General features: G+C 38.3%; 1 protein-coding gene across 4 annotated transcripts in view; it reads left to right on the top strand.

The window, feature by feature from the left end:
• LOC148839242 (uncharacterized) overlaps window positions 1–10,486 on the top strand; it is a 49,209-nt gene extending 38,723 nt beyond the window's left edge. For 3 of the 4 annotated variants that reach the window (XM_088930579.1, XM_088930596.1, XM_088930587.1), the window contains exon 7: window positions 8,874–10,486. In XM_088930579.1, coding sequence (XP_088786705.1) covers window positions 8,874–8,996 — 123 coding nt within the window. In that variant the 3' untranslated portion in view covers window positions 8,997–10,486. The remainder of the gene's footprint in view (window positions 1–8,873) is intronic. The other variant, XM_088930604.1, reaches the window with a different exon arrangement.
• The last annotated feature ends 1,431 nt before the right edge of the window (window positions 10,487–11,917 follow it).

Genomic DNA, 11,917 nt, shown 5'->3' on the forward strand with positions numbered 1-11,917 from the left:
CCCTTGTTGTCTGAAACAAGGGAGGGTAGTACAAGGCAGCAGTCTCATCTGACATACAGCACAATTGACAAATATGGATCAGGTGAAAAATACTTGAGCTCATTTGGTCATTATCTGTATTGCATTATTTAAATTAAGAAACTCTAACAATGCCAAAAACAGGTGGAGTGACATAGAAACAAAATTTTAAAGCTGGGCATGTACTGTACAGTATCTTTGAAGAATAGGTGTACAATTTTCAGCCTTCAGTGTGTTCAGTCATTTAGATTGTGTGCTTGCTGTTTGACTTTATAATAATGGCCTCCTAACTGGTATCTTTGCATTGAACTCTCTTCCACTGTCTCTTTAGACTAAACTTTCATCACAACTAAACAAGAGCTGGAGCCAGGCAGGAACTGTACATTCTGCTTTACTCCCCAGGAAAATCAAGGACTCTTACAAAACATGTGGAATTCGAAGGCAGGGATAGTTTTCTGTTTTGTTTTTGTGGCGCTGCTTTGTGACCTTTACCCCAGTCATTGTGTTCTGTGTGGTTTCATTGTACAATTTTTTTCATAAATCGGGGAAGAGGGAGAAGGGGTGGGTGGAATTGCACACAAATTGCTGCCATTTTGATTGTGGAATTTTGTGGCAAGCAAAGGAATAAGGCAAGTAGTACAAGAGTACAAGAAGGTTGCGCAACTCGTGGCCATTTCAGACAGCTCCACTGTAGTACTTTCACACAATCAGAGGCTTAATGGCTACATTGACAATGAAAATATTCAATTTAATAATTAAGGACCTTGTTGCAGCAAAATCCTGCAATATACTGGATGTAAACAGGCTGCAAAGAGAGTACAGTACTGTTCAAAAAGTACTTTTTGAGCAGAACCACCACAGATCACTGCAGACCTACTATCCAGGTGTAAATAGCTTAGAGATAACTTGATGATGTACGGAAGGTTTTCATCACTCAAAATATTTATTTTAGGATAATTTCAGTCTTTATCTTTGCAATATGAATAAATCATGAATGGGTTTGAATACATAATACCATCCTTCTACTGCAGTTTGTTTTCTTGTTGAATGTGTTCTGCTTAATTCTAGGTTGTTGTCTTCTTTGATGCTTGTAACGCTTCATCAAACAAAACATAGTTTCTTCTCTAAACTGCCTGCTAGGAGGTTTGAGAGCCAGCACAATTAGTGTTGCAATAAACAGGAAAACAGTTACAAAAACAGCTTAGAAAACAAAACATTCTTCTCGTGTCAAGAGGAGTAGTGAAATAAGAAAGCATTTTATTGTTAAACCATTGGTAATGTACTGTCCATCTTTTTTGTGGCCAGATGATCAGCTTTAAGAAGGCAAGAAAGCTGCTCAAAAGGTATTTTTGCAATATAATGGGATTGTGAGATGCAAAATATATACAGTAATGCCTGACAGTTCTGTCTGATATAAACGGCTATGCATTGTGATTGAAATATAGCTAAATCGGTTTGTATTCCATGAACATGCAAAATCAGTTTATGGAGTGCAGCTACCTAACAACTTTAACTATGTAATTGTCAAGTAATTAAAAATGCATTATAAGAAGTACCATATGTGCATTACTGATGAGACATTCATATTATAATAAGATGGGCTGAGAACACTTTTGAGGAAAAATCTGTGCAATTCACTGGAAATTATGATGCTGTTTTTCCTTTTAAAGAAGTTACAGTAATGGCAGTTAAATGACTGACACAATTTTAAATTCTGTAACAAATACATCTTATCAAAGTTTATCAGTGAATGTCAGTCCCAGACGATAACTGGAAAATGACGTAAACTAAACCAATTTAAAACCAAAACAGAAATATAATTAATGGATCTGACAATTTAAGTGTAATGCGATTTTCTGGAATTAAGAATGAAATGATGACACTTATTTTTTACATGCAAATATGTTACTAGTAGAAACATGTCACTTTGAAAACAGTTAACAAGGCGACCAGTAATTCTGGGGGGAGGAGAAATAGAGAACTGAATTAATGTTTGCTTTCCTTTTGAAATAGACGTATTTGATGTGATTGTGAAACACGGTTTATGAATTAGTTCAAGTTACCTGGTCAGCAAAACTCAGTTAATTAACAATTAGGTAATGCTTATCACCTGGTCAATATATTTAACTACTATAAGTTTAATCAGTTTAGGAACAAGTCATAGGTTTATTCCATGCTGAAAAGAGAAGAAAGGATACGCAGTGTTTCAGCTGTGGAGCCTTCTTCAGATGTAAGAAAGATAGGGCACTCAGCAAAGATAATATAGCATGGGAAAACAAAAGCCAGGAGAGAGGTGGAGGCAGGAGCAGAGCGAGGCAGAGTGGCCAATCAAGTGGTGTGAGGTCGAGAGAGGTGAGGAGAGGTGTGAATCGAAACCTACAAATGAATAGAGAGAATTAGACAAAAACAAGGCTGTCATTGAGAGAAGGGAGAAGGTGTGAATCGAGTTTCAGGATAATTTTAGTTTCTGATGTCTTTCTGCTATAGGAGTTAAGAAACCCTATTTTGAGACCACAGGCGGAGAGATCAGTGTGATCATGGCCGTCAGAGGTGAAATGAGAAACTACGGGCTTGAAGAAATCTTTAATCTTGACAGCCCTAACATGTTCTCTGAAGCGGTCTCCAAATCTCCTTCCTGTTTCCCCAATGTAGATGGAAGGGCATTTACTGGAAGAGATGCAGTAAATAAGGTTGCTGGAGGTACAAGATGTAATCTGAATTATCCGGAATTGTTCTGAGGGGCCTTGAATGAGTGTGGTGTTGGATATGTACTTGCAGGTGATACAACGAGCTCTGTTGCAGGGGAAAGTGCCTGGTGTGGATGATTGCTGATGGCGGTCAAGGGAGCTGTGTACAAGAAGGTTATGCAGATTAGGTGGTCGGCGATATGAGATGATGGGGTGGTCAGGAAAGAGGGCCCCAATGGAGGGATCATCCTGAAGGATGGGAAAGTTGTCGTTAATGGTCGTGGGGATAGAGAGTGTGTTAGGGTGGTAGGGAAGCATCAAAGGAATGCAGTTGTTAGGCTGGGAGTACCTGATCGAGTTGATGGTCTGAGGGCTCTTTTTGGCTCGGGTGAGGGCCCTGTCAATAACATGGGTGGGGTATCCTCTGTTGATGAAAAAAGAGTGCATTTTGAGTGCTTGGTTCTGGAAATCCCATTCTGGTGCCCATGGTGACTCCACTAACTTGCTGGTAAAAAGGATATTGAAAGAGAATGCGTGAAGTGTGAGTAACAATTCTGCAAGGCGCACTGTGTGTTTGTCCAGCATGTATTTGAGGGTTGTAAGACCATCATTCTGGGGAATGACGGTGTAAAGAGATGTGATGTCCATGGTAAAAATGTAGCATTATGGACACTGAAATTGGAAATCATTAAAAAGTTGGAGGGCATGGTTGGTGTCCTTCATATATGAAGGAAGACCTTCAACCAGCGGTCTCATAATGCTGTCAAGAAAGGCCAAGATGTGAGTAGTTGGACAGTTGCATGCTGAGACGATGGGGCATCCAGGGGTATCGGGTTTTTGGATTTTGGGGAGGAGGTAAAATTGGGATACCTGGGGATGTTCAACTACGAGCTGGTTCGCTTCCTGAGAGAGCTCCTTCCTGCTGATAAGAAGGGAGATGGTGGGTATCACTTCCTTTTGGTAGTCAGTGGTAGGATCCTATTTGAGAGGAAGGTAGGTGGAAGTGTAGGTTAGTTGTCTAGAGGCTTCATTAATATATATGTCCTTTTGCCACACCACAACAACGCCTCCTTTGTCAGCTGGTTTGATGACAATCATCCCTATTGCGGAGAGATTGGAGAGCCTGAATTTCTCTTTGGGTGAGGTTAGACCTGTGTTTACTGGGTATAGAAAGGGTCTTGGGAGCTTATATTTAATCAGTCTAGATATGAATCTACAATTGATAGGTCTGGGTTGTTTAGACTCCCACATAGATCAAATTGAGCCATATAGTACACCATTTCTAGGAGTGACAGCATTGATTTTTCCTTTTGAAATTTGTTTATGTAGACTCTACTCTATAGACCAACCTGGCTCTATGGCTCTATTTTGGGATCAGCTGCCTTTTTGAACTTCCTGCTGACAAATTGTAAATGTGTGCAACAACAAAACAGCTAAATGTAACTTTTAATACATATTCTTTTGCCAAAACATACAATTCTGACAAAACACAGTAGTTGATTTCCAGTTTTAATTTGGGACAGCTGGCTTGTGTATGCTTGGTTTGATAATTACTGTAAGTTTCTTATAAAATGAGGCCACTAGATCGACATAGGACATGTACAGTATCATCTCATCATCTCTGATTTAGATAATTAAATGTAATTCAAAACTATTTGGCTACATTTTGTATCATATTTCACTTTGAGGAAGGTACAAAAAGGGATAAAATTTAGCATGTAATGGTAAGTAGTAGTTTACTCATGCTCAATCACGTGTTCAATTATGAAGTTTATAGACCATCTGGTACAAAGACCAAATGACCCTTCAGCCTACAGGGACCAAAGTTCCCTTTTATTGAATGAGTTACAGACTTTCTTAATTGGTCAAAAACATTCATGTTTTCCTAATCTCGAAATACCAGGTGACCAGTAAGACTGACTGTATGCCAGCAGCCATGTCACCCTGCAACTTTCAATTGGCAACCCACTGAAGCTAAGCAGGTGTGAGCCTAGTCAGTACCTGGGTGGGAGACCTCCTGGGAAAAACTAAGGTTGCTACTGGAAGAGGTGTTAGTGAGGCCAGCAGGGGGCGCTCACCCTCCGGTCCATGTGGGTCCTAATGCCCCAGTATAGTGATGGGGACACTATACTGTAAAACAAGCGCTGTCTTTCGGATGAGACGTAAAACCGAGGTCCTGACTCTCTGTGGTCATTAAAAATCCTAGGGTGTTTTATGAAAAGAGTAGGGGTGTAACCCCGGCATCCTGGCCAAATTTCCCATGCCTCCTAATAATCCCCCTCTATGAATTGGCTACATTACTTTGTTCTCCTCCCCCGACGGCAGGCAGAGTGACGTGCCAGTTGGAGTATTCTCGGTCGCATTAAACAGCTCAAAGATTTGGTTCAAACCATCAAATGGAGACGGGAGCTAGGATGAGAGTAAGACTGACTGTGTTGTAGCTCTCCAAAGCCAGGGCTCCTGAAGACCCCTGAGTTAAAGGGATCTTCAATCCTTTTTGAATGTCAATTCACTTTAAAATTAAAAATTAGCAGTTGTTTAATTTACACTTCTGGCCTTGGGTCTTCAGAGCTCAGAGCCCTTCAGTTTTACTTTCACCCCACATTTCAGGGCTTTGCTTACTTTAGTGAAATCCCCTCACAATCTCATCTGAGTCTCTTACTTTTCTTTGAGACCAGAAATTATTCCAGTTTCTTTTTTAAAATTCCTTTCATGGTAGACAGTAGCAGGTGATTTAAAAAATGAACACTGCAATGTAAATAAACTGGTAATACTTCAATTTATTTTTAATGGAATAGTTACTTTCACACCTTCACACAACCATGCTGCTGACCTCCATTTCATCACATAGCTTCATCAGATAAATGCTTCAGTGAACCTATATAAATATTGACATTTTCCTTATCACATGCTGTAGGTGGACTACTTTACCAGCAGTACATGGGAATTTGCCTGACCTCTGCCAGGACAATTAAGATCTTTGAAGCAAACAAACTACACAAGACATAGCTGGGAAGTTGATTGATTTATTGTATCTGAATAAGGGTTATTGAGGCTGTCAGTTACAGAACATTGAAAGCATTTCTTTGCAGACCTTTCATTACCTTTTTGTTTTTGGATATTAACATTCAAGGCCTTTAATTCCTCACAGTGGAAGATTTGAGGCCTTTTACATTTTTACAACTTTACTGCTGACGGCCACCCCACACCCAACACTCATCCATTCCTCTCGCTACTGTTTTTCTCTCCCTAGCTCTCTAGGATTGCTACTTCAATCCTATTTAGGAAATTTCTCCTAGATATCTTAATAAAACAGAACACTGGACTCGGCCTGACACATCTTTGCGATGTAAAACAGTCTGCTTGTTGGCTGCCTCCCAGCACTCTGCCATCCTGCTGAGTAATGGGCTTTTGGGAGTGAAGCGGAGAGCTCCCAGTACTGTGATGAAGATGATTAAAACAAGCAGGTTGGAAAGGACTGGTGGTGAAATTCCTGAGGCTGATTTCCTCCTGCCTCATCCAGTGAGGGGACAGGGGGGAGGCTAGGGGGATAGATGTAGGGAGAAGCAGCAAGGTCTTAAGGCTAGAGCAAGCTCAGGGACTGGGAAAGAGTGAGCTAATAGCCAGGGCTGGGAGAGAGGGACTGCAGGATGGTGTGGAGAACTGGAAGACAGTGCGGCCTTGTTCCTGGAATTAAAAGAATGGGATGGAGGTTTAGTACAGAATTCAGTTCATGGAGAAATACTTAGCCTTGCAATGAATCAGCTTCTGGTCATTCAAACAGCCCTTCTGTAAAAAAGCTTCAACTGGTCATTTTTTATGCCAGCGCTGCGCACAACATATCACTTCCTCTTCATCTAGTGTGCAGCAGAGAGGCACGCCCTGGCCACGGATCGGGGAGTGACTGTCAGTGTCTGATGAGTTTTGACCTTGAGGTTTTTGCACATTCAGCGCAGGCTTTCACAATGATGACTAATTGACATTTGCTTGTTTGAAATCACCTTTTGACAAGCTGTTACACTTATTGTTAACTACCCTATTGAATGTGTTCTGTGAGAGTTTATGTTTCTATTTCCATTTTGAATAATATTTGCTGCGCCAACTAACTTCAATGTTAGCATTTGAAATAAAGTCTTTTTGCCTCCTGATACAAGACCAACATACTAATATATGGTTTTAAAGCATTATGAAAAATCAATCCTTGATGGAGTCCTGTGGGATACAAATTTGCAAGGAGTTATTCACTAAAATAATCGAGGCATTTTGTGTATAGTTATAGAAAACAAATATGATAAAATACACAAGAAATAAAAAGAATTATAACAGATTTGTCACTGGTATAATTTATTCCTTTAATCTGTCTGCTATTGATATTTTTTAATATTTTTCCACTAGGCAAGAGATAATTATACCTGCATTGCATATATCACAAATCTATTTTTAAAGGGTTAAACCTCTCTTGATTTTTTTACTATATATGCAAAGTTTTATTCTGTTTTTACATGTCTAAGCCCTCAGTTAGAACAGGACAAAGAGCTGTAAATCTGTTAGCAGGCCATCCTGTTGACAGACAGCCTAGACCTGAAGAAATCCTCAAAGGTTTGTGCCATTCTCTTAGATAGTTTAATTCTATCACTTTTCTTGCACATGTTCTCCATTCGTGTATCCAGCGTGAGCCAGTTCTGCACGACACAAACACACACAGAGCTGGTTTTAGTTACTGCATGACCCTAAACCCAAGCACTCCCTCGAGAGAATGAAGCTGGGTTACGATCACATTCTTAGTTCCTTTCTGTCTTTCTTTCACAAGGCTGATACAGTATAAAGGACCTCTCCTATAATGATTCACACTGTCTGTTTCCTGCACAAGTAACACAGGAATCGCTTTAACAGGCTCCTTCCTTTCCATGAGCGTCTCTGTCTTGTTATCTCTACAGAATGTTCATTTTTACTCCCCTCCCCCTCTGACTTAATTATTTGTGTATTTTAATGAACCCCCACCCCCTACCAAACCCATCAAAAAACATATGCACACATCCACATCCTTATCCTTTAAGGACACAGTGCTTCCCTGTCATACTCCCTCACAATCTCTCTAACAGAAGTGGTTACTGCAAACCTCTCCATCTCTCACCACTAGACCTCAGTGCCTCCCTCACTCTCTCTTCCTGTCCTTTGACCGTAACCACTAGCTCCATGTGTTCCTCCCAGTCCCTCAGCTCTAAACATTAGTTAACACCAGGTAATGACATAAAATTGAAAGACTGGCAGACATTTGGATGGATCAAGCTGGCAAACATTAATCTTGGGTTTTATTAAAGAAACTTTAATTTTGACAGCACAAACTACAAACTACTGCTGCTTCCTTAATGTCTTCTTATCGGAGCATACAGGCAAATAAGCATTTCATTGCACTTGTGCATATGACATTAAACTGATCTGAACAGCGCAATTCTGTTAGTATGCTAGTTATTGCATGAAGAACTAATCTGTCTATAAACTTAGATATAGACAATTCTATAAACTTAATTGTTATAGTGTGATTCGGACTAATACAGAAATTTGAAATATACTGTACAAACATGATTTTGATTTTGAGTATTACCTTTGTCTGTACAGGTGGTTCTGGATCCTAATTAATTAGTTTAATTTATTACTGTAAAAGCTCAGCTGGACCAGGGTAGAGAATCACGAGGATTACTACAATATCCCCTGAGATGTAATTCTCAAACAAATTAGCTGTCAGAGTAAAGTCTACACTACATATCTGTAATTCATATTATGATTGTATTCGTGAAAGAATGTGGCAGCTAAATGTTCGTATTATTCTGCTTTTTAATAGTTTTTCATTCTTAACACTTACGAAATTTGACAGGTAAACTAATAGTAGTTTTTAATAATATTTTTTATTGTATATCTTTTAGTTACTAGCAACCAAACTTGCTGGATTGAGTTCAACATTTGTATTTGAATCTTTTTTTTGAATTACTAATTACTAATTTGAATTACTAACACATCAGTGAAATCTCTCTCAAGTCTTCTGCATTTTCATTCTCAAAAGATTAAATTCCTTCGGATTGTCAAAGAAAAATGCACCTTAACTACTGTATATTGATGGTTTTAGCTATATCCTTGCAGTACTGTGTTATCTCTTTTGCTCTCTTTCAGTCTCCCAGTGTGCTGTGGACATTGCTAAGGATCTCTCTGGTGATAGCTTTGGGGGTCCTGATCTTTTGGTGGACTGCTGACCAACTGGACTGGGCATTCTTCGAGGACCTCTTTAACAGCTAGAGAAGAGTGCAGCAGAAATCCCCTAAGCTGATAATGTAGACTTCCGTGCTCAGGCCAGTCAATTCGATTTGACTAATTCATTTTCTTTTCACTTTGAATTCAGCCACTAGTGGAGTAACCTTCTCAAACTGCATCTTTATCTTTATAATTATATCATTAAAAAAAAAAAGCATTGCAGAGGCAAATTTATCGTGTTATATCACCAGTTATCATACCTAAACTGTCTTGTTGTACGTTCTTGCTTTGATACAGTGCTAGTCCCAATTGTTCCTTCAAATGACTTAAAATATTTCCAAGCCACAGTACGGAACAGCGCAAGTAGCAAGGGCAGCGAATGAGTAAGAAATAGAATAAGAAGGATTTAAGGATTGTCTTCTGTAGTCCTTTGATCTGTAGTCCTCACTAAAATAACTCCTTATTTTTATATCAAGGTAAAAAAATCTAGATGCTAACTGTTTTTATATTTTACAAATAAGACCTTAGTGAGAATATTGGTCAAATTATTTCTATAAATATTTTTTGCAGCCTAGTTATTTGTATTCTACTTTCTGTTCTGTTAACAGATCATCAATGAGATTGGTATAATATGGAGAAGGAGACAAATTTTAATGGAACCCCATTTTCAAATAAGGTTCAAAGCAAGCAGTGGCAATTAAATTTCTTTTGAGGGGAAATTGGGTGTGCCTCAAATTATTTTAGATGTAGTGCAGCACAAAGCAGGACATGAGAGCAAATTAAATGAATGCAAGTCAGAATGAGATGAGGAGGGAGCAGCTATGAGCCTAATATTAGATAGTGTTGCTTTGTGTTTAGAGGAAGGGTGGAGTACGCAGCTCTTTTACAGCTCACATGCGTATCTCTCAGCTTTTGCTTTGCTAAAAGTAAAGCGATGAGGGGAAACTCTTTATCACTTACCAACTAACAAGCTAAGCCTGCAAGAGAGCAAATGGTGTAATCTAGTTGCCAGCCAGTGTTTTTGCAGTATCCCCTGAGATGTAATTCTCAAACAAATTAGGTGTGCAGTGTACACATACAGTAGCTCCAGCCAGCCCTATCAGGGGCATGGGTTCATTTCCACAAGTTCAACACATCAGGTTTGTCACGGCATTTACGTATGAAAATATGACTTGTAAAAGTATCTGCAAAATCCAGGGTCCACACCCTGTTTTTTTTGTATGGAGCTCAGTATCACATGAAGAACCCAGATGAGTGTGGCTTGCACATCACAGAGTGAGAGAAAGAAAACGAATCTAGTACTAGATCAGAGACCTTCTTATTGTCGCTTAAAAGGAAAACTCAAAAACGGAATATTTTCCATCCAAGATCTGATGTCTAATACTCACTGAATTATTTCTACCTTAATGGCTTTATCTCAGTTCTTAGTGTTTTAAGTTGTATTATCTCAAATAAGCTTGATTTATAATCCTAAATGCATTATTTTTGTATAATGAAAAAAACAGAGGAAAAATAAATCTTTTTGTTATGACTCATTGTTTTGTGTATGGTTTTCATTTTGTTTATTATTTTAAATATGTCCTGCATGATTTATGAAGGAAATGAAAATGAAACTTAAATTTCAAAATGATTTTTGGACACCATTTTATTTAAATGAATATCTCTATTTGATTCAGTTATGGTCCAACTATTTGATAGTGATACAATTTATATTCGCCATGTGCATACAGTACCTTTCATTTAGAGCCTTGAAGCACATTTAGTCAATTGCTTTGTTTCCCAGTCCTTATTTTTCCTCTTTCCCAACATACAGTATGCTGATGCTGAAATATAAATATAATAAAATAATGTAAATAATAGAATCCTCAGCCAAAACATTGCCTTTCCTTTCTTTTCTTTTCAGCATGGAATAAACCTTTTACTTGTTCCTAATATAGTTTACTTACTCATTGTGATGAAACAAATTGAAAGGCACAATTCACTAGTATTATTGACATTTGATTTATTAAATGGCAATAATTTAATAAAATATATTTTTTGCAGGTTTATGGCTAATATATAAACTTAATACAGCATATTTCCATACAATCCTGTGGGTGTACCCTACCTTTGCTTTGTTTCAGTCTAAACTGAAGAGACTTCTGCTATCTCTTTGACTTTCCTTTAACCTGCTATTTTAGAACCATAGATATTTATCCTAGCCTAGCCCCTTCTGATCTTCATATAGCAATCCATCATACAGTATGTGTTTTCTTTATTGTGACCTCAATGCACATTCATAAGCACCCTGTAATGCTTGGTCTTTCAAGCATTTTGATCTTCTTTTATAAATATTGTAACATTCCATGTAGTTATGTAGTATACACTGCACAGGAATGGAGAATTCCTCAACACCTGTACTTTCTATATGCCTTCCTTTTGTACTTGGCGAGACACCCGGTTCAATAAAATATTCTCAATACTGACCACAATGTAACAGACTCACAAAGATCAGGAGAAAAGCTTTCACTTCTATCCTGAAATCTAATAAACCATTAGATTATCTTAAGAGCTATCGACCCATCTCACTACTGTGAATAACATACAAATTTTGGGGTACTTCCTGAACACAACAGAAAATACAATGCATTCTATTTCTTAGAATAAGAATGAACTGGACATTGTGATCAGAACCACTGGGATAACATCAGGATAACATCATTTCTATATTTCCATCCATTTTTAGAAAATCGCTTAATTCTGGTAAGTCAGAGCCTTAGTACTAAAGTAGACTAAAGTCTGTTTAAAGCACACTGCTGCCCACTTTTCTGTCACTCTTCCTGTGCAGCTGCAGCCAGCTGGAAAATGTTTGTCATTCACAGTTCTCTCATGTTGATGAAATGTGAAAGTTCTGTTGGTATCAAGACAGGAGAAAATAATGGTCACTACATGACTTTGAAAGAGATTCCTTCAAATTATAACTCTAT

This window comes from Atractosteus spatula, chromosome 2 (assembly GCF_055471065.1).
Source record: "Atractosteus spatula isolate fAtrSpa1 chromosome 2, fAtrSpa1.hap1, whole genome shotgun sequence".
Classification (NCBI taxonomy): domain Eukaryota; kingdom Metazoa; phylum Chordata; class Actinopteri; order Semionotiformes; family Lepisosteidae; genus Atractosteus; species Atractosteus spatula.